Source organism: Salvia hispanica, chromosome 1 (assembly GCF_029641045.1).
Source record: "Salvia hispanica isolate PSC_SH4W2 chromosome 1, Shi_PSC_v1, whole genome shotgun sequence".
NCBI classification, from domain to species: Eukaryota; Viridiplantae; Streptophyta; class Magnoliopsida; order Lamiales; family Lamiaceae; genus Salvia; species Salvia hispanica.
Genome location: NC_142692.1, coordinates 36757364 through 36779043, shown reverse-complemented (window position 1 = coordinate 36779043; position 21680 = coordinate 36757364). Strand labels below are relative to the sequence as shown.

The window sequence follows — 21680 nt, the reverse complement described above, 5'->3', positions numbered from 1 at the left end:
CACCTTCAAAAATAATGAAATTTTCAAATTATGTTGTCACTATATAAGTACCTTATGTGTTACTTGTTTAATTATACAAACACAAAGAAACACAGCCAAAGAAAGCATCAACGCCGAATTGAGCTATGGCAACTCAATACCTGTGGACCCTCCTAGCGTCGGCCGCGGCGGTCGGCGCTCTCCGGCTTCTTTTCCTCATCTACAACATTGTGGTGGCGCAGCCGCGGAAGCTGCATTCGGCCTTGAGTCGCCAAGGCCTGTCAGGTCCGCCACCGGCTCTTCTCCTTGGTAATATACTGGATATGAAGAGAAGCCGGGATGCGGCCGCCAAGGTCGCCCCCGTCCCCGGGCCCCCGAGCGTCCACAACTGTGGCGCCGCGCTGCTCCCCTTCTTTGACGAGTGGAGGGAACGCTATGGTACTATTTTTAGTTCGTCCTACAATTTTGAAAATCAATTAAAAAATTAATAAATTCTGTATTTTTCCTCGTAAATAAATTCGGTTATTAAAATACAGTTTCTCCAAACAAAGTTCACTATAGGATAATTGCGAATAAATCCAAATTTGCTAAGTAGTTTTTTGGATGATTTTTAAAATTACGGGAATACCGACCAAAATTAAGATTTTCCATGCAATATGGTCTTAAACCTATACTTTGTCGCGTATTTTACTAACACTATCGTATTTGGCAGGGGAAGTATTCGTTTTCGCACTGGGCACCACGCAGATCGTGCAGGTGACCCAGCCAGAGATGGTGAAAGAGATCACGACGTGCACGTCCCTCGACCTGGGGAAGCCGACGTATCAAGCAAAGGAGCGAGGCGCGCTGCTCGGACAAGGAATCCTGACCTCGAACGGACCTCATTGGGTCCACCAGAGGAAAATCCTTGCACCTGAACTCTTCATGGACAAAGTAAAGGTACAATACAAAATTTGCCCTGTAACAACGATGCACATCTGAACTCAACATTAGTATGATATAATTCCTCCGTCCCTGAAAATTTGTCACCTATTTCTTTTTTCGTCCGTCCCTAAAAATTTGTCACCTTTTACTTTTACTATATTTGGTAGTGGACCTCACGTTCCACTAACTCATTCTCACTCACATTTTATTATAAAACTAATATATAAAAGTAGGACCCACATACCATTAACTTTTTCAACTCACTTTCTATTACATTTCCTTAAAACTCGTGCCGGGTCAAATGGTGACAAATTATTAGGGACGGAGGGAGTAGTATTTTTAACATTAATTACACATTATTTTAGGGGATGATTAACTTGATCCAAGATTCGAGTATGTCGTTGTGCGAGACGTGGGCGAGGCTAATCGAGGAAGATGGTGGATTAGCAGAGATTAAGATTGATGAATACATGAGGAGCTTCTCAGGAGATGTGATATCAAGAGCTTGTTTTGGAAGTAATTTTTCCAAAGGAGAAGAGATTTTCTTGAAACTAAGAGTGTTGCAAGAAATTACCTCCAGGAAAGTCTTCGCCACTGGAATGGGCATGAGGTACGTCCAATAATTTGTTATAGAAATTAAGATGAATGAAAAATGAATTAAATCGAATTTAATGTAGGCACCTTCCGACGAAGAGCAACCGGGAGGCGTGGGCGTTGGAGAAGCAAATCAAGACGTTGATCCTGAACGTGGTGAAGCAGAGAGACGAGGCCGGATTCGAGAAGGATCTACTACAGATGGTGCTCGAAGGAGCGAGGCAGAGTGATCTAAGCCAAGATGCAGTTGACCGGTTCGTGGTTGACAACTGTAAGAACATATACTTAGCCGGGTATGAGACCACTGCCGTGTCGGCCACATGGTGCCTCATGCTTTTGGCCTCTTACCCGGACTGGCAGGACCGGATCCGGCGCGAAGTGGCCGATGTTTGCCAGGGCCAGCTCCCTGACTACAAGGCCATAATGAAAATGAAACTGGTATGATTTTTCATTAATAATACTTCAATCACTATTATTTCAATTAATATAGTATATAGTTGTATGAATGAATGTGTTTTGTGTTTTTTTTTTTATTATTACAGCTGTCGATGGTGATCAACGAGTCGCTACGCCTCTACCCACCAGTGTCGGTGGTGTCGAGGGAGGCCCTTAAGGACATGAAATTCGGGAATTTGAATGTGCCAAAGGGTGTCAATTTGTGGACATTGGTGACGACCTTGCATACAGACCCTAAGATATGGGGATCGGACTCGTACGAGTTCAATCCCGAGAGATTTGCGGATGGGGTGGCGGGCGCGTGCAAGTATCCGTACTTGTACATGCCTTTCGGAGTCGGGCCTCGTGTCTGCTTAGGCCAAAACCTGGCTTTGATAGAACTCAAGATCTTGATTTCCTTAATTTTGTCCAAGTATTCCATTTCTTTGTCACGTAAATATGTTCATTCCCCACTCCTAAGTTTGGTTATTGAGCCCAAATTTGGAGTTCATCTTCTGGTTAAGCACTTGTAATTCTTGATTTAATTTTTACCATTGTCGTGTCTTTTATTCTTTTGTTTTTACCAGTACGATATTTATTTACCATTACAATTTGTTTAGGTGTGAATCGTGTGATTCAATGAAATTTTATAAATAAAATGACAATTATTCTCTTAAGTAGTCATGAGCGTTAGCATGTGGACATATTCTTTGAACTCTTTATGTTTCAATACTTCCACATTATTTTTCACTTACTGAGAACCGATTTGGAGAAAAATGAATATACTACTGCCATCTACTATGAACGTAGATCGACGCTATATTATTTAATTTCACGAAATTAAATATTTTGTCACATTTATTCATGGTCAAAGTCCTTTGACCAAGCACAATTTCAACACTTATTATAGTAATATGCCTGCTAAAAACATAAACTATATTGAACATACTATTAGTCATTATATTCTAAATATAGTCACAAGGGTGCGTTAAAATGACAACACTCTTAAAATGACATTGTGACACCACGCCAGACTGCTATATTATTATATGCTAGATTGCAATAGTATAAACGCTAGACAACAATCTATAGCAATCTATAGATTGCAGTATAGCATATTGGATATTGCAGGCCGCGTCACCTTGCAATCTAGAGTATTGGATATTGCAGTCTAGAGTATTGGATGTTGCAGTCCACGTAAATTTACCCTTGCGAATTTTTTATGATTGCCACATGGCAGCTGATTATTCATCCACGTGTACAAATGATTGGCTAGGAATTGTGGTATGGTGTTATTTTAAAAGAGGTTGACATTTTAACACATCCCTACAATCACATCTTTCATATGTGATTCATAAGCTATTACACAAAAACGAAATTTATCCGATGCACACTTTGATAGCAATTATGAATATTTCAATCTCCAAAAAATAACAAATACACTTTTTTTGTTTAGCAATAAGAATATTTTTGTTTTTTTTTTAGCACAGATTTTATGAAATATGAGTTGAAAAATTAGTGTAATGTGAGTCTTATTTTTATATAATTCTATTAATTCATAATGCAACGAAAGTGAAATGAATTAATTGAATGTATAGCATACTTAAACATTGATAGAGGGCAAAAATAAAATTTCTATTAGTGAACAGATCAAATGTAAAATGAAACTTTTATTACCGCACGGATGGATACAAATATAGTAAAATGCTACAACATCGAATTTGATGCATTACATACCATTTAACCACCTGTTATATACAAATTTAGTACATCCACCGTTCCGCGGTAGTAGAAGTCCTTCTTTTCAGCACGAGAGTAAAGTAAGAGATAAGAAATGTATTGACTTGTGCTATAAAAGGAAATGACTCAACTACTATAGAACGTATCGAAATGGCAAAATAACTCAACTACCGTGGAACAGAGAGAGTAATTATATATGCATGTCTACATAAATAAAACACATCAATAACATATTTAATACATTATAAAATCAGTTCAATACGGGACCGTTCAATTTATAAGATTGTATTCGAGATTAAATATGTATTGTATTTGGTTTATAAGATTGAATCCCACAACTTAATTTTAGATGAATAATCATTTACTAATAATTAATCATAGTTATTCCCTTCTAACTAAAATAATTGCACAACTCAATCCTAAATGAATTATCATGATAATTAGTCATGACAATCGAATAACATCTACGATAATCTAACTTAAAACTATTTACTAAGTTAAGTAAGATATTAGTCAACTGTTTTCTCTTGCTTGCGTTTCTCAAACCGACTTTTTGCATGAATTATTTTCACGTCTTTATCTAATTTAATCCCCTCGTAGCCCTCCAACCTCTGACAATTAATCTTGGTTTAATTAGGTGAATTAGTGGCTTAGCCCTCCGAACTTTGACAATTAATCTTGATTTGGGTGAATTAAGTAAAGGGCTAAAAGATGGAAAATTTGTGGCTTAAACACATTTTGATGAATATTTATGAGTAAAAATTTTAAGGTCCTTCCATACCAGGTGGCAAGATGATTTGGTATACCCCATCAATAATTTCTTGACAAATGGATATAAAATATGGTCTACTATTTAAGCTCAATTCACCAATCTAACGGTGTCATTTATTGTTTATGGAAAGCTGTATAATACAATTAAATATGAAATTATCATACTATAGAATTAGAGTGAAATATACTCCAATATCTCTCTTATAATTCTTATGTCTATTCAATTTTCATCCGATGTTTTCATACAATATAGAGAAGAAATTATTTTTAATTTTCCATCCCTTTTGAATTCCATGGGTAAGTTTTCCTCCAAAGCTTTTTATAAAATATATATGTATGTGTTTATTTGACTCTACGTAGATAGTGAAACAAGTTATTATTTGTATTTTTTTAATATATTGTTTAAAATACTCTTTGTTTTTTATTTTAGAATTGAAGTTCTTCTTTTATTAATAAGTTCATTTTAATTGCATAAAGATAAGACAGTGCATCCTCATATTAAATTTTATTAATAATTTTTAACACAATAATAATTGAAAGCTATATAAAATATAAGTTATAGTTATAAGTTTTATTTTTATAATTTTTTTGTATATATGAATATAAAATAAAGAAAAAAAATACTACTATCAAACAATTATAATAGTAGCATAATTTTTTTTCTTGACGTAAAAGAATCATCATCTAATACTATAATTACTTTTTTATGAGTGAAATATTACAATTATATTATGTAGTTAATATACATATATATATATATATATATATTGTATTATATGACATTGTCAATTCTAAGGTACTATGATAATTCTTATTTAATAGTATTATACTATTTTCCATAAATTGATTAATGAAACCGTTAGATTAGTGAAATGATGTTAAATAGATGTGACATGTTGACCATATTTTATATCCATTTATCAAGGAATAATTGGTGGGGCATACCAAATCATCTTGCCACTTGGTATTGAAGGACCACCAATTTTTTACTCAATATTTATAATATGAATAAAAACTAACCAACACCTACTAGATGCAACATATTACACCTTCTAAAATAATGAAATATTCAAAATATTTTGTCACTACTCCCTCCGTCCATGATTAAAAGTCTCATTTCTAAATGGCGCGGATTTTAAGAAATGTTAAGAATAGTGAGTGGAAGAAAGTTAGTGGAATAGGGGTCCCACTTGTATATATTAATTTTAAATGATATGTGAGTGGAATGAGTTGGTGGAATGTGGGTCTCTTTACCATTTATGGTTATTATGAACCGGGACTCTTATTCGTGGACGGACCAAAATGGAAAAACGGGACTCTTATTCGTAGACGGAGGGAGTATATATTAACCAGTTGACGATGGCAATCAACGAGACGATGCGCCTCTACCCACCAGTTCGGTGGTATCAAGGGAGGCCCTTAAGGACATGAAATTCGGGAAGCTGAATGTGCCAAAGGGGGTGAATTTGTGGACACTGGTGACGACTTTGCATACGGATCCAGAGATATGGGGATCAGACTCGTATGAGTTCAATCCTAAGAGATTTGCTAAAGGGGTAGCGGGCGCGTGCAAGTATCCGTACTTGTACATGCCCTTTGGAGTCGGACCCCGCGTCTGCTTAGGCCAAAACCTGGCTTTTATCGAACTCAAGATCTTGATTTCCTTAATTTTGTCCAAATATTCCATTTCTTTGTTCCCAAATTTTCGTTATTGAGCCCAAATTTGGTGTTCATCTTTTAGTTAAGCGCTTGTAATTTTTCCATTTTAACTATGGTGTTGCCTTATTTTCACGTGTATGATGATTGTATATGCTGGTAACCTATTAATAAATCTTCATTACTAATTTTATGTTTTCTGAAACCCCAAACAATCATCTCTCAAAAATACATAAATTATACTCCCTCCACAAAAATAATCTTTTTTTCCATTTGTATCTTTCAACTAAAACTAGTCTCGTTTAAAAAAAAATCTTATCACTTTTTTTATATATCTCATATTTCTTAAAATTCGTATCATCAATAAATGAGAATATTTTGATGGACGAAGTAGTTACCAATCATCGTACCATTTCGTTTATTTTCCATCCCAACCACATCAAAGCAATTCATCATCAAATAATTCTTTGTATAAAATCAAAGTCATTCCCAAAAATGTGAGTCTATGAAACTACACAACTGTACATCTTCAGCAGCATTACTTTGGTCAGTGATCAAAACAAACCTATTTAGCTCTCTCCACTGTGAACTGGCCTTGTAAGAACTCTCACAAAGTGATTCCGCATCTCCGGTAAAATACGTTGGATCAGCTCATCGTACCTATACGAATAACACAATCACAACTGTCAAGCAACGACACGATTTGTCATGTCACTAAACAAGTTTCCGAAGAATGAGAGACAGTGTCTTACCATGGCATCACACATAGTCTATCGTAGTTTTCCAGGACGAACAATATGCAAGCATGCCTCAGTGAAGTGGCGTTGAACGCATCAGACAGCTCGTACATGACAGAGACATTCTCAACGGATATATGCTGATAAGACAGATTTATCAAAACACGGTAACAGGATGGTGCAGGCAACCCCAGCAACGACAGTAGCAGAAGTTACCTGTGCTATAGTGCATTCGCAGAGACGTTTCAGACCCTCTAACAGATACTGATCGGCAGCCCTTAGTACGTCCTGTGCAATGTCTAAGCTGATATCGACCGATCCTGTGTATATGTACCTGCAGCGAACGAAATGGACACGGTTTAGAATAGAGGTGAGTATGGTGATGAGGGTAGTGATGGGAGTTCTTAGCATATTACCTCATCATCAACTCAAAAACTTCCCATCTGATGTTCGGAATCTTTATGTCCTCAGCATCTCTCTCCTGCAAAGGATTTCAACAGATTTTGTTTAAGAGATTACAAATCGAACAAAGTTAACGAGCATGCATCATCATGTTTGTAGCAGTTGAGATGAATAGGAAAATATGTTCAAACATATTATCTACTACTCAGGATGAAAGCAAAGAGCATGCATGAGGTCGAAATAATCAGAAAAAAGTGCACTCACCCGATAGCCACCATCAAACATGGCACGAAATATATCGGAAGAAGCAAGCAAACAAATTCTGTGTGCGTAGAAACGCTTACCTGATTATAAGCAAAATTGAGATAAGATATTAGGAAGAAATTATAGAGCATGAATCTCAAAGCAGCAGGCCATTTACGAAGCTTTCCTACCTTCAACTAAAAATGTCACATCAGACAATGTAGGCTTATTTACATATTGCTCACCCAAATACACCTGCAATAGCATTGCACCACAGTTATTAGGCATAAATTCCACAGATTATTTATTAGGTTACAGTCAATATCACAGAGTTAGCCTCTTCACATAGTTAAGTTGCAAGTAGATAACATCGATTTTTTAATGATTGTCAAATTCTTCAAAGGGGCTAATCATCTCTATAACATATAATAAACTCTTGAAAAGAGCTTATTATCAAAACCCATTTTTATTGTATTTGAAAATGATTACAGCAATATGGCAAGAGGATACAATGATAAACTGACTCTACCTGAGCTATTGGGGAAGGAGGAGCTGCTTCCACAGGAGAAAGTGAGTTGGCTTTATTGGCCAACCTGCTTAAAGCAACAGAACCATCTCTCTGATGTTTTGAGTCTGTTGATTCTAGCAACTCCAAGAGTAGCGTCAGTCCTGCAAGATATGCAGTAGGTGGAAGAGCTAAGTTCCAGTCACAAACCATGAATTGCATTGCATAAAGTACATCACATTGACCTTGTTGGTGCTATAATAAACAGCATACCATTTTTATCGATGAAGATTGTTTTATGGTCATCTGGTGAACAAAGATGTGCCAGAGCCAAAGCCACTCGTCTTTGGATATCTTTCTCTCCCACACGCATTATATACAATAGATGGCTTAATACCTATCCATAAGAAATTGTTTAATAGTGTGCACATCCAGATCATCTATATATTTGTGTTTTGCAAAAAACGGCATACCAGTAAATCAAATTTTGCACATGGATTAGATCACTGAAATACATATACTGTAAGAAGTGCTGGGATAATTTATTATATACATAACTCACCCGTCCATGAATTTTATCTTCTAGTCGTTTCAGCGTTTTGGCTACACAATCTCTAGTAGGCTGCAGCAGAAGCAAAATTTAGAGACATATTACTTGCGCGTAAAAAGATAAAACATGATTTTGACAGCAAACAAAAGGATATTCTATATAAAAAAGAAGTGGATCAGATCATGTACTTGAAGATTAAATTCACCATCTTGAAGCTTCTGAACACCCCCAATCCTAACAAGATCTGCAACATTGTCCTACAAGGATGCATGGAAACAAGTTTAAAATTTGATATCAGTAGGCTCAGCCAATAAAAATAGCCAGGGCCTATATAACATAAATACTGGACTGCATCTTAAAGTTATATTGCACCTCATTGTCAGATAGTCCATAAAGAGCAAATGCTGCATTATGTTGCAAAAATCCATTTTTTGACTCAAGGAGCGTTAGTAATGGGTACAATCCACCACTGTGTGCTATACCAGCTTGATTGTGGGTATCCTGCAAGAGTGCAAAATATGTTTAGCATAACCATACGGCCAGGAGGGTGCAACACAAAAGGTGGCAGGAGAATAGTTACAATTAGTTCTAATAGAAAGACATGGCAAATTTTACCTGAGCTAACCTCCCCAGTGCAAAGGCTGACATCTCCTTCAATTGAATATCAGGTGATTCAAGCATTTCAATTAATGGCAAAACAGCACCTCTTTGAACAATATGCACCTGCACAAGCATAAATTAAATTGTCAGAAATTGTTATAATCAACTAGATTCTATTTAAAAAAAACAGTAAACATTATTGTTTTGTTCAACCTTACAGTCTGACTCTGCAGCAGCAAACTGCCCAAGCAGCAAAGCAGCTTCTCGTTGGCTCTCAGCACATGTTGAGCTGTTATCATAGACATCAAAGACTTAAAGAAAGACACCAAAAGCAGCAAGTAATTGTCTCTTGGAAAGGGGGAATAGAAGCTCCATACTCATGCAACAGAAGTTCCTCAATTACTACAAAGTTATTGGTCTCTCCAACTGTTTTTGCACTATCATACCTGAGTAAACCAATAACAGGCTGCAAAGCTCCAGCAGCAAGCACTTCTTTCTTAATGTCGGGAGATGAATGCACGAGATTTCCAATTACACCAACCTACAGATTGGCATTAGTAGCAGTTGAGAATACAACAAATTCAAAGTCCCTGAGCAAGTAGAAATCTAAATGTGCTGAAGTGCTTAAGCATAGCCAACCGCTTCATAATGTACAGCAGAATCTTCAGAGCGCAGCATTAATATTAGAGTGGGTAGGGCATTGCATTCCACAATCTGAGAATAAACAAATATTTTTAAAAAACGGAATGGAATAAAATAGGCTGCTACTTTATACAATGTTATATGACATAAACCTGATTTTTGTTCTCATCATTTTTAAAGGCAAGTGTTCTAAGAGCTCCAGCTGCTGCTCTCTGCACCTTTGGGTCAGAATACTCAAGCAACTCGACGAGAGGGGGAATACCACCTTCAACCCTAATAGAATGATTTTAGAATTAAAAAGCAGGAAATATGAAAATATCCAATCATATAAGTGAGAGTCAAGAAAGGTACCTAACACGGTTTTTAATGCTGCTATTCTCATGTACTAGATTAGTTATTGCATCAGCAGCTCTCCTAATGACCCCAGTCACTGCTCGAGCGTTTACCCCATCTTTATGCCTTTTCAATAGATCAATAAGAAGTGGCATGGCTCCTGCATCAGCAATGAGTTGCTGGTGCTCTGGCTGCAAAACCAAAGGCAGTGATATATAAAAATGACAAAAAACCATAACAACATGATAGTGTCCAGTAATTATATTGGATCATTCCAGTTGAAAGCAATGCTACATAATTAACACAACAAAAAACCATAAACTGTGTCCATATTTATTAAAATATCTGACAAATCTATCAAAATAAGAAAGTAAATCCTTGAAAATGGTCGTGATCGGGGAAATGAAAAACTTACCAATAAATACCAATACAATTTGTTCAACTCTATTGTATCAAAAACTAAAAAACAGCTGCATAATATGTCCACCAATTTGAGGATAAGAATCAATAAGTATAAAGCGTGATTTTAACAACCACCTTGATAGCAAGAAGCCCTATCGCAAAGGCACTTGCTTTCTCCACTTCATGCTTGTATTGAATCGGATCAGTGTCTCCCTCTCTCAGAGGCGGTGGAATCTGCAGATGCCTGACCAGTGTCGGAATCGCCTCGCAATCCACAATCACATTCACTACATCCTCTGTCACCACACACGAATTAATAAAATATCTATATCATACAGAACCTCAAAATTCAAAAAAACATTCGCTGAGTTTGAATCACACAAATCATCAAATAAGCACTTAATTAGCTAAATCAGAGAATATAACACTCTTCATAACTGGTTCACTCTATCAGCAGCATTAGAATAACGCAGATCAAATCCCTAACTAAAAATTCCAGCTAACACGTGCTCGCATAATCCGCCCTCATGCATAACAATCAACAAATTCACCAAAACTAAAGCAAACAAATTCACTAGTGACAGAATCGCCTCGCAATCCACAATCACATTCACTATATCATCTGCCACCACAAAATGAAATACATGTATATCAAACAGAACCTCAAAATTTAAAAAAAAAAACGCTCACTGAGTTTGAATCACGCAAATCATCACATAAGTAATTAATTAGCTTATCAGAGAATATAACACTCTTCAAAAACGGTTCAATCTATAAACAGCATTAAAATAACGCAGATCAAATCCGTAACTAAAAAATTAGCTCATACGCGCTCCCGTTCATAACAATCAATTAACAAAAAAATCAAACAAAAGCTAGCTATTCATTTTCCATTTCCGTTACCGTTCTTCGCGAGCTCGGCAAGGATGCTGAGTGCGGTTTGCGCAGATTCGCGGCTTTCCTCGGCGGAAGAGAAGGAGGAATCGAGGATCTCGAGTTGAGCGCGGATTTGGCTGATGAGCTCCTGATGCAGATCGACAGGCGAGCGATCGTCCTCGTTCAGCTTCCTCCTCAAGCTCCGCCGCGACGCCGGCGGCTCGTCACGGTGGCGACGGGCGGAGTTGTGGTTGCTGTTCACCATTGAGAGAAGAGATGAGGATAAATTTGGTTGTGTTGTGAAGGGGCGTTTTGGGAAATCAATGAATTCAAGGGAAAATGAAAGGTTTGTGAGATAAAAGTTTGGAATATAAATGGAATTGCGTGTAAAAAACCGCTAATTTTAAAATTTTCAAAACTTCCTCTCCCGCCTCTTCATTTAGCCAAATGCGTTATATAATTATGACATCATTAATATTATTACTATATTTATGAGAACATAAATGTTTATAAATTTTCAAATTTATCAGGTCGTGACACGTCTATCTCTTATGATTCTCCGCTACAAAGAAAGTTTTTAATATCTCTTGAAATATCCCGCTAAAAAAATTATGAAAATTATTAAGAGAAGGTCCCATGTGCGCATCGCCCGAAGTTGCGCAGCACAATGTCATAACGACTCCTCGTAACTTAGTGTGCGCATTTCTGATTTAAATTGATATAGTTTTATTTCGTATTAGTGATTTCAAATATAACCATTTTTTAGCAATGCGATAAAACCATTAATCTTCTTAATATTCTTTATAAATTAGTAGTACAATCCAGCTTATATGAATTTCGATATAATTAAGAATTTGAATTTGCTAATTTTATTGTAGGTCATATTAATTTGGGCCTATTGGGTGTGATTACTTATTTTAAACTCGTTAAATGGGATATATCTCGACATGGGCTTCCTTGTTTTGAATTAAATTAATGTTGAGTGATTAAATTTATGGCACACATTTTATTTTATATAGCCCACTAATTAAAATAAATGGGCCGGTCTAACGAAACTGTTTCTCTTGATCCACAAAAAAAGGCCCATTTTCCTATTCTGCGGCGATATTTTTTTTCGAACACAATCAATTTCTCGACAAGTAACTTTATTTATATTTAATATATCGATTTAGTAATTTTAATGTCATAATAAAAATGAGTTTTCATATTATATGTCCTTTTAAATGAAATATAATTATATTAATTAGATATACGAACATGCCAAGATTCCCCAACTTATATGCAAATTTATTATTTATTGTTTAATATATACTAATAAAAATACAATATATATTATTTTCTGATACATGCAAATATATTTATATGAATACACTTATCTTATTCAGCCAATTGGGCCACAAGATTTTGCTTAGAGATCATGTCTGATACATAGCCAGCATTATTATTACAATTAATTTATTTTGTTTTCCCACCACATAATAATCGACAATAATTTTAAAAAATATATCGACTAGTAAAAATGTATTTACCTGAAGAAATTCCTTCTTACATAAGCTTATATATTGGGCCTATTACTAGTCAAAGTAATACATGCAATTTTATTGTCTTTCTCTTACAAAATTCAACTTTTTCAACCATTTTTCTTTACAATTATATAATCAAGATAATATTCCATGCTTTATAAATCGAATCTCAGAAAATGCATTGATTTTTGTGATCAAGTGAACAAAATTAATTACATAGTATGTATCGAGATTTTATATTACTATTATAGTCATAATATCTCAGTTGAGATTGAATCTAATAATAAATTATACACTAAATTAAAGCTGGCACGTGATTAACTATATCTAGTGAGAGAAAAGCACGTGCGGAAGATCTGGAACATGCCTAAATTTTGTGGCTCTTTTCCTCGTAAAGAATGAATAAATTAATTATAAGATATTAAGAATAAAGTAGTAATAGACTAATAGTAGTAACAATAATATTTTGGAGACATAATGATTAAGATATAATGAGGTTAAAGTAGTCATTTTAGATTGTTTTATATTTTATTTAAATAAATATTTTGTACATATACCATACTACCCTTGTGCATATAAAAATATTTATTTATATTTAAGAATTACTTTCTAAGGAAAGTTGTGTGCATTTATATAGATCACATGATTTAAGCAAATATTCTCTCTAATCTCACATTAATCTCCAATATCTCAACCAAATATTTCGATTGAATCATTTGTTGGATTTATTCTAATTTAATGAATTTAAACTTTATTTTAAATAATACATTATACAATTAAAATTTTTAAATTCTAAACTTATAGGTACTAAATAGAGTTGATACTCAATCTTAATTTTATTATTACAAAACATTATTGAATCTAGAATTTATATTTATAAAATTAATAAATCAATTTAATTGCTTGAGTTATTATAGCATCAAATAAAGATTCGAAATTTATACATGCTTTATTTTATTAATGGATAAAATGTTAGGGAACAACAATTTAAATTTGTATAATAGAATTAAATTGTTACATGGTGTCAAAATAATGTGTTTTAGAATTTTAGAGTTTTAAACATTATTATAAAAAAAAAGTTGATGTGAGTGACTATTACTATTCCATTGAACAATGACACTAAGAAATTAAGTATGTATATGCATGCCATTTTTATGATTCAGGATTTTAATAATTATTTAATACTGATAAAATAATTTGACGCAAATGACTATTATCCTTTCATTAGATGATACAAGTATTAATTAAGTACTATATAACATATGTATACTAATGTAGTACTATTTTACAATTTAGAATTTTAAACATTATTATACAAAAAAAAAAAAAAAGTTGATGTGAGTGACTACTACTATTTCGTTGAACAATGACACTAAGAAATTAAGTATGTATATGCATGCAATCAGTTTTATGATTCAGGATTTTAGTAATTATTTAATACTGATAAAATAATTTGACGCAAATGACTATTATCCTTTCATTAGATGATACAAGTATTAATTAAGTATTGTATAACATGTGTATACTAATGTAGTACTATTTTACAATTTAGAATTTTAAACATTATTATACAAAAAAAAAAAAAAAAGTTGATGTGAGTGACTACTACTATTTCGTTGAACAATGACACTAAGAAATTAAGTATGTATATGCATGCAATCAGTTTTATGATTCGGGATTTTAGTAATTATTTAGAGCACTCCCAATGGTGCCGGCTAAAAGTCGGCGTTTTTTCGCCGTCTATCGCCGAGTTATCGCCGACCAATGGGAGAGGTCGGCGATAATTCGGCGATTTTTCCTCCCGTTTTATCGCCAACCGGCGAAAAATTGCCGGATTATCGCCGAATTATCGCCGACCACTGTGGGCGATAATTCAGCGATAAATATATTTTTTATTTTTTATTTTTAATTTCCCCCCTATAAATACACCTTCTCTTCATTCTCTCCCCATCCTCATCCCTTTTTTTACTTTGAATTTTTTTTTTCCATTCCTGTACTATTTTTTTTTATTAATTTTCGTCGTTGTAATGTTTACCCGTGTTTAATACAACGAACTTTATTACTATTATTTGTTTTGTCTTATAAATTAAATTAGCTAGCTTTATTATATACAAAAATAAAACAATTAAATTAGTGATGATGTAAAAATGAAATGTTGAGTTAGGGAGAAATAAGGGAGAAACCATTGGAGCAGTTGGCTAAAAGTTGGCTAAAAACTGGGGATAAATTATGGTGCTGATGTGGCGCTGATGTGGCAGGAGTTAGGGAGAAATAAGGGAGGTTTTAGGGAAACTGTTGGGAATGCTCTTAATACTGATAAAATAATTTGACGCAAATGACTATTATCCATTGATTAGATGGTGCAAGTATTAATTAAGTACTATATAACATATGAATACCGTTGGAGTACTCTTTTACAATTTAGAATTTTAAACAATATTATACCAAAAAAAAAAAGTTGATGTGAGTAACTATTACTATTCCATTGAACAATGACACTAAGAAATTAAGTATGTATAAGCATGCAATCATTTTTATGATTCGGGATTTTAGTAATTATTTAATACTGATAAAATAATTTGACGCAAATGACTATTATCCTTTCATTAGATGATACAAGTATTAATTAAGTACTGTATAACATGTGTATACTAACTATTACTATTTCGTTGGATGAAAACAATAAAAAATTAAACATATTTATGTACGTATATACTTTTTACAATCTAGAACTTTAAATATTATTTAATAATAAAATAATTGGATGCGAATGAATATTTTTATTTCGTTGGAGGATAATATTAAAATATTAAGTATTCCTATATGACTAATAGATGATTGAATTCAAATGTTTTTATATAATGCAAATTTTGTAAAAAGTCAATTTATGATATGGAGTATCTTACTAAATTATTGGCTACCGCTCAGAATCAGAAAATAATGACAATTGCAAAATTAGTGCCTTGGTTTGAAATATTCAAATCTTTACAATACTAGTGAATTAATTTGACATGTGCATTAGTTTGAAAAGTTTACATCTTACCATCCGAAAATGGTGAATAAAATCATAGACCTTTTTAAATCTTTACGGTAATAGCACATAAATTTTGAGTAAGTTTCAATTAATTTTCCTTATTTTAAAACTTTTAACTACTATATATATGACACTTTGACATTTTATTTTTCCACACAACAGCCAAAACATTATGTCTCCGAAGTCTCCAATGTCTAGCACCACCACTCCTACCCCACAGCCCACAGTCGAAAAACCAGCCACTGCGGCGAAGGCTATCCTTGGGGATGCATTCCCCTTCTAAGAATAAATTAGAAAATCTGTACCTATGTGAGAGGGTCGAAACAAATGACCTAAAAAAAGAGGTACAAGAAATGTTCGTGAGAATGGCGGGACTTATGGAGCCTCGTGACATACAATCTATGTTGCTTGAAAACCGTCCGCTCAAAAAACTATATGGCATGTTTAGTGACTCAAAGATAGGTGATGAAGGGCCACATGGAGATGGGGACCAAGTTCGAAAAGTGGAAGTAATTACCATAGATTGAACTAGTGTTCATCTTAGATATGACGATTTCATGCTTATCGTTTGTTTTATTTCTATGTTTTTGTTGGTTTAAGTTAATGTTTTGTTGTTGACCAAGATATAATACTATTATTTTGGTCTTTATCTTTATTTGAATAAATTTTTATAACAGCTTTTATTTATTTCTTTTGATTCACTTTTTCTGTGACTTTGCATAAGCTCTCCTTAACAAGTGACTAATAGTTTAATTTTTGACAAAAAACAGTAATATTATTCCGTTCTTAATCTTTACACAAAAGAATCTCGCCGCCCATATTGATTCAATATAAACGTGAGTGTTGTTAACGACAGCAATTTTCTGAACGGTTGGTGGGCAGACTATTGGTCAAACAAGTCGAGCTATGGCACTTTTTTTGATGGATAAATTGAACGTAACACTTGAACGACGAGCAAACTGAACGTGGCACTGCCAAACAAAACCTTAACTAGAGTTTAAGATCCATAAATTAATTGTTTATTGTTAAACAAGAAAACGCGTGTAGAAGAGATCACTTACAATACTCCTCCAGGAATAGATTGATTCAATTTGGGAATAGCTTGATACTAATAATATTTGCTATCAAATATTACCTAGATTAACTCATAGTGAATATTCTTTTTTTTTCGCATACTAATAATTTTTGTTATCAAATATTAGCTAAATTAACTCATAAATCACTTTTTTATATCCATTTTTTAATAGTAGTACTGGTTTTATTGCTTAGGTGGTGTATATAATACTTCTGATTTTCTTTTCCACGTCCACCAACTGTTAGCTATATTGTCGAAAAAAACTTTATTCCCCTACACCTTCATATAACACACAAAGGCTATCATATATCATTTGAATTTTTCTGAAAAATACAATTGAAAATTCTATGGAGATAAATCAACAAATAATTCATAGCCTCAAGTTATCTCAGTAAAACATAAACGCAAGATCAAAAGAAAGAATACAAACTAAAGCATATCAAAAATGAAACCAACTATGGCTTCTTTCTCTGCAACTTGAGAAATTTCATTGTGATTAACAAGTACTCCATCTTCGTCTTCTCTAGACATCGGAAACCAACTATGGCTTCTTTCTCTGCAACTTGAGAAATTTCAACTCAGTCCTTTGTTATACTCCAATTTCTATCCATTTAATCTTTCATAAACATGAACATGTAAGGAGAAATGCTTGACCATGAACATGAACATGTATACGAAGCCTAAAACACATATAAATAAGAGCATAGGGGCGGTACCTTTGATGTTTTCTTATATCGTGACACCAATGATTTGGATGAACAAGACTGAAGATGCCGCAATCTGCGACGCGGAGGGCCGGACGGTGAAGGCTGGTCGACGGAGACGGCGGAGTGAAATATTTCTGCCCGTCGTAAATCTTTATTTTGATTTAGTGTATTAGGTAAAAGAGTATAAGTTGATATGAGTTTGATTTTTAATAATAATTTAATTGATGTATATTTAGATAAAAGATATTATTTTGATATGAATTGCCTTTCCTTTTATGATTAATTGATATATATTTATTTATTCAATTATTATTTAATTTAAAATAAGGGTATATTAGTCCATATTATAATTTGATTTATGTCAAATTGATATAAGGGTATTATATCTTAGAGACATTATGTCTCTAAATCATTACTCTAGTAGTAAACGGAAAAGAAAAGAAAAGAAAAGTGAGTTAAACACTTTCTATTTCCCATGCTACGATATTTTTCTTTTCAGATCCAATCTATCTGTTTTGTAATAATACTCCTCGTCAGGTAAATTATCGTAAATTTAGGTCAAATTTTAGTTATTTCTATAACTTTAGCAATTAACCTTAAACTTAAACCTTATGATGAAATTCTTCGTTTCTGATCTATGATGAGTTATTGACTTGACGTGTGTTTTATATTGCTGACATATTTTAATTATTTTGATAAATATATTGAAAAAAATGTACAAGCGGACGTCAAATTAGATACACAATTTCATCTAAACTAATACACAATTATTTTTTTTTTTTAAATGTTATAAGTAGTACATTACAATATTTTTAAAGTTGTTGAGTGAACTTGAACTTGACCAAAATGGAGTATTATTTTATGACAATTTGTCTGTTGAAAATGATGTTTTTTTCTTCGAAAATTCAAGTGAATTGCGTTGACCACAAGCTGAATGCGCCGTCAATCGCGGTTGACTTTTAGTATCTAGATGAAAAGTGTGAATAAAATAATAATAAAATTTAACAGCTTTTGAAAATTAAATGTATTTAATTCAACATACCTGCATAGAACATGACATTAATTATGTCAAAAGACCACTAGTTGCTCGAGTATTAAATTGCAATTTTATTTATATTAGGTGAGGTCATTATTATGATTCTTTTGTTTCAAATTTTTATATCCATTGTTATATACTTATATCGGTAATTAGAAAGTGAAAATATTTAATAAAATAAAGAATTTGGGGACTGACGATTTCTTGTATTGACAGTAGAAGAAAAATGAAAAGGATAAAAAGGGGTACTGTAATTACATCAATTAACATTTTATAAAGTTAGCATCAAAGCTATTATAGTATAATTGTTTGAGTTGATTTAATATTTGTTTTCAAAGTAACGTTGTTATGGATGTCATTTATTGAAATATACCTAAATTTTTATATTTTTTCATGACATATTACTTATCTTTTGTATGAAAATACCATAAAAAATTTGTTTAAGACTTTGAATTTGATATTACAATTAACCAATAGATATTATTAGTAAACATAATAAACCTGCACAAATTAAATGTATTATACTCATAACAGTTAAGGATTTAAATTCAGTGTTAAAATATTAAATACTCCATATTGTTTATTACAGAAGGTAAACATTTTTTTCTCCTCTAGTGATAATAAGATCTTCATTGCAAGAGCTTCAAAACATTAAAAAAAACATGTTCAAACAAGATTAGATAAATTGGGGAAGAAGACAAAAGTAAAGAAGACTATCTAGTACCTATATATGTTAATGTTTTGTCTGATGGCAATGAGACTAGTTAATGTGGATACAATTGCTTGGGGTTTAATCAAAATAATTCATTTTTGGTCCACCATTAAAAAAGAGAAGGCTCACTTCTTTATCAATTCTTAATCTTGGACCAGAAGCTAAACTTGGTTTTATAAATTTCATAAATTTAAAGAGAATAATTGTTATATAAATCATAATTTTTATTGATTTTTGATTAATCTCAAAGTTTTTTAACTTGAAAATCATAGTAATATTTTTTTAGTCGTCACATAATCGTCAACATTTAAATTAATATGATATGACAATATAACAGCGTCGTTTATAATAATACGATGTCATTGTATTTTGAGTGTTATATAATAGATGGTGATATAACCAAAATGATGTGGTTTTTATTGTTATATCATTGAATAGGTGTGAAAAAATAATAAATTAATACTCTCTTAGTTCCATGTTAATATAGACATTTCTTTTTGGTATGGAGTTTAAGGATAGTGTGTTAAATGGATGGTGAATAAAGTTAGAGAGATGAAGAGAGAATAAAGTAAAATGGAGAATTATTTTTTGAAAAAATTAGAAATGACTCAATTAAATTATAACTTTTCAAAATTATAAAAATGACTCCATTAATATTGAACGGAAAGAGTAATTTTTTATTTTAGTTTCAAAAGTTAAAGGTAATAACCAGAAGTTAATCAAAAAATACTTATGATTTTAACTGCATTTGTCCCAATAACAATTCCAAGTTAGTGCTGTCAATATCCTTAATTTTCAAGGGTGAGTTTCCCTTAGTTTGAAGATATAATGTTAATATATAGTACAAAGCAATGCTAATAAGTGTACCACACCAAATTAACAATAATCACAATTGAAATCAAAAGTGTGTGGGCAAGTTCCAAAACTAACATTAAAAAATCCCATTATTAAGTATATACTCAAGGTGGCTTTACTTAGAAGGCCATTAATTATATTATAGTTAATCACTTTTTACCATAGGATTAGCCACAAACCATCCTTTATGATTATATAAAGCATTGACAAGAAACCAACAAAGAGAAAGGGCACCAATATAAGACAAGCACCCACACAAACTTTTTGATTCTTGTTATTCACAAGCTTGCAATTTTTATATGTACTATATATTTTACATATCTATTGAGAAAAGATGTTGCTAGGATTGGAAGCTGTTGGATTTTTGCTAGATAGGAATCTAGCTTAATATTTTTACTATTCTTGATGGAGTAACCTTTCTCCATAGGCTTCACTTTAATTAACATTCAATTATTGTACATCTTTAGTTCTTATCCATATAGAATTACCACCAGCCATCAAACAATATAGTAAAAAATATTGCTAGTAGTATTTTTTAGCTCCTAGTATTATAAGGAGTATTTTTTGGGGCTATTTCTATAAATATACTCATTCAACAAAATTAAGTGGGAAACATATACAGAGGTTGTTGGAGAAATAAGTAATGTGAAGTTGGCATAAAATTTTGTGTGATATGACATAGGTCGGTTGGAATTTACCAAAAGGATAGACTAATATTGAGTGTATAAAATTTAGAATAATTATTTACAATATTTTAGTTTACAATAAATTAAAGGTTGTTAGGAAAAAGAAATAATTATATAATGAACATGGAATTTAAACCGAGTCATGATGTTAAATTCAAAGTACTATCTGCCGATTTAAATTATTTTTGAAAATCCATTATTAATAGTAAAAACTACAACAACCTTTTTCACTTGATTTATTATGTACTTGCATATATACGTACAGACCAAGTGGTATGGTCTCATCTGTATAGCTTGTCCTTCTACAGATGAATATTTAAAATAATGTAGAGCAGTAAATATTTAATACTACAGGGACGTGATCAAATTAAAACTCTAAATATTGTATAAACTCAAAACTATGATCTGGAATATTGAAAAATATTAATAGATCACAAAAAAACATCAATAGAAAAATGTCAACGGAATTTCAACGGTAGTCAATGATTGATGATGTGCTGATATTATGTTAATACTGTGTTGACATCAAAATCTTAAAATTTTATAATGTGTTTATATTGTATTGAAGCTATGTTAAGAAATTTTGAATTTGTACAACATATAAGTTTGTATTTTATCACTGTTCGGATTGAAGGTATGTATTTGAATACTAATCATACCACT

General features: G+C 32.6%; 2 protein-coding genes across 2 annotated transcripts; one reads left to right on the top strand and one right to left on the bottom strand.

Moving 5' to 3' along the window:
• Positions 1 to 4: 4 nt before the first annotated feature.
• Positions 5 to 2499, top strand: LOC125224017 (cytochrome P450 714C2-like). The gene is made up of 5 exons (XM_048127356.2): positions 5 to 417; positions 692 to 918; positions 1269 to 1513; positions 1581 to 1935; positions 2040 to 2499. The coding sequence occupies exons 1-5, from the start codon at positions 126 to 128 to the stop codon at positions 2463 to 2465; spliced, it is 1545 nt and encodes a 514-aa protein (XP_047983313.1). The 5' UTR covers positions 5 to 125; the 3' UTR covers positions 2466 to 2499.
• Positions 2500 to 6547: 4048 nt separating this feature from the next.
• LOC125218432 (ARM REPEAT PROTEIN INTERACTING WITH ABF2-like) lies at positions 6548 to 11730 on the bottom strand. The gene is made up of 19 exons (XM_048120100.2): positions 11417 to 11730; positions 10649 to 10809; positions 10130 to 10302; positions 9931 to 10051; positions 9776 to 9850; positions 9583 to 9677; positions 9350 to 9425; positions 9152 to 9259; positions 8909 to 9037; positions 8725 to 8793; positions 8549 to 8608; positions 8260 to 8383; positions 8011 to 8150; positions 7673 to 7736; positions 7503 to 7582; positions 7253 to 7317; positions 7053 to 7170; positions 6852 to 6976; positions 6548 to 6759 (listed from the first exon to the last, which is right to left on the bottom strand). Exons 1-19 carry the CDS (start codon positions 11652 to 11654, stop codon positions 6669 to 6671), a joined length of 2112 nt encoding a protein of 703 aa, XP_047976057.1. The 5' UTR covers positions 11655 to 11730; the 3' UTR covers positions 6548 to 6668.
• Between the last annotated feature and the right edge of the window lie 9950 nt (positions 11731 to 21680).

Excerpts from the sequence above, each read along its gene's own strand:
- LOC125224017 (XM_048127356.2), top strand. The coding sequence starts at position 126 with ATGGCAACTCAATACCTGTGGACCCTCCTAGCGTCGGCCGCGGCGGTC. Across the intron at positions 919-1,268 it reads TCTTCATGGACAAAGTAAAG|GGGATGATTAACTTGATCCA; the intron begins GTACAATACAAA and ends ACATTATTTTAG. Across the intron at positions 1,936-2,039 it reads CCATAATGAAAATGAAACTG|CTGTCGATGGTGATCAACGA; the intron begins GTATGATTTTTC and ends TTATTATTACAG.
- LOC125218432 (XM_048120100.2), bottom strand. The coding sequence starts at position 11,654 with ATGGTGAACAGCAACCACAACTCCGCCCGTCGCCACCGTGACGAGCCG. Across the intron at positions 8,794-8,908 it reads ATGGACTATCTGACAATGAG|GACAATGTTGCAGATCTTGT; the intron begins GTGCAATATAAC and ends GCATCCTTGTAG. Across the intron at positions 6,977-7,052 it reads GCGAATGCACTATAGCACAG|CATATATCCGTTGAGAATGT; the intron begins GTAACTTCTGCT and ends CTGTCTTATCAG.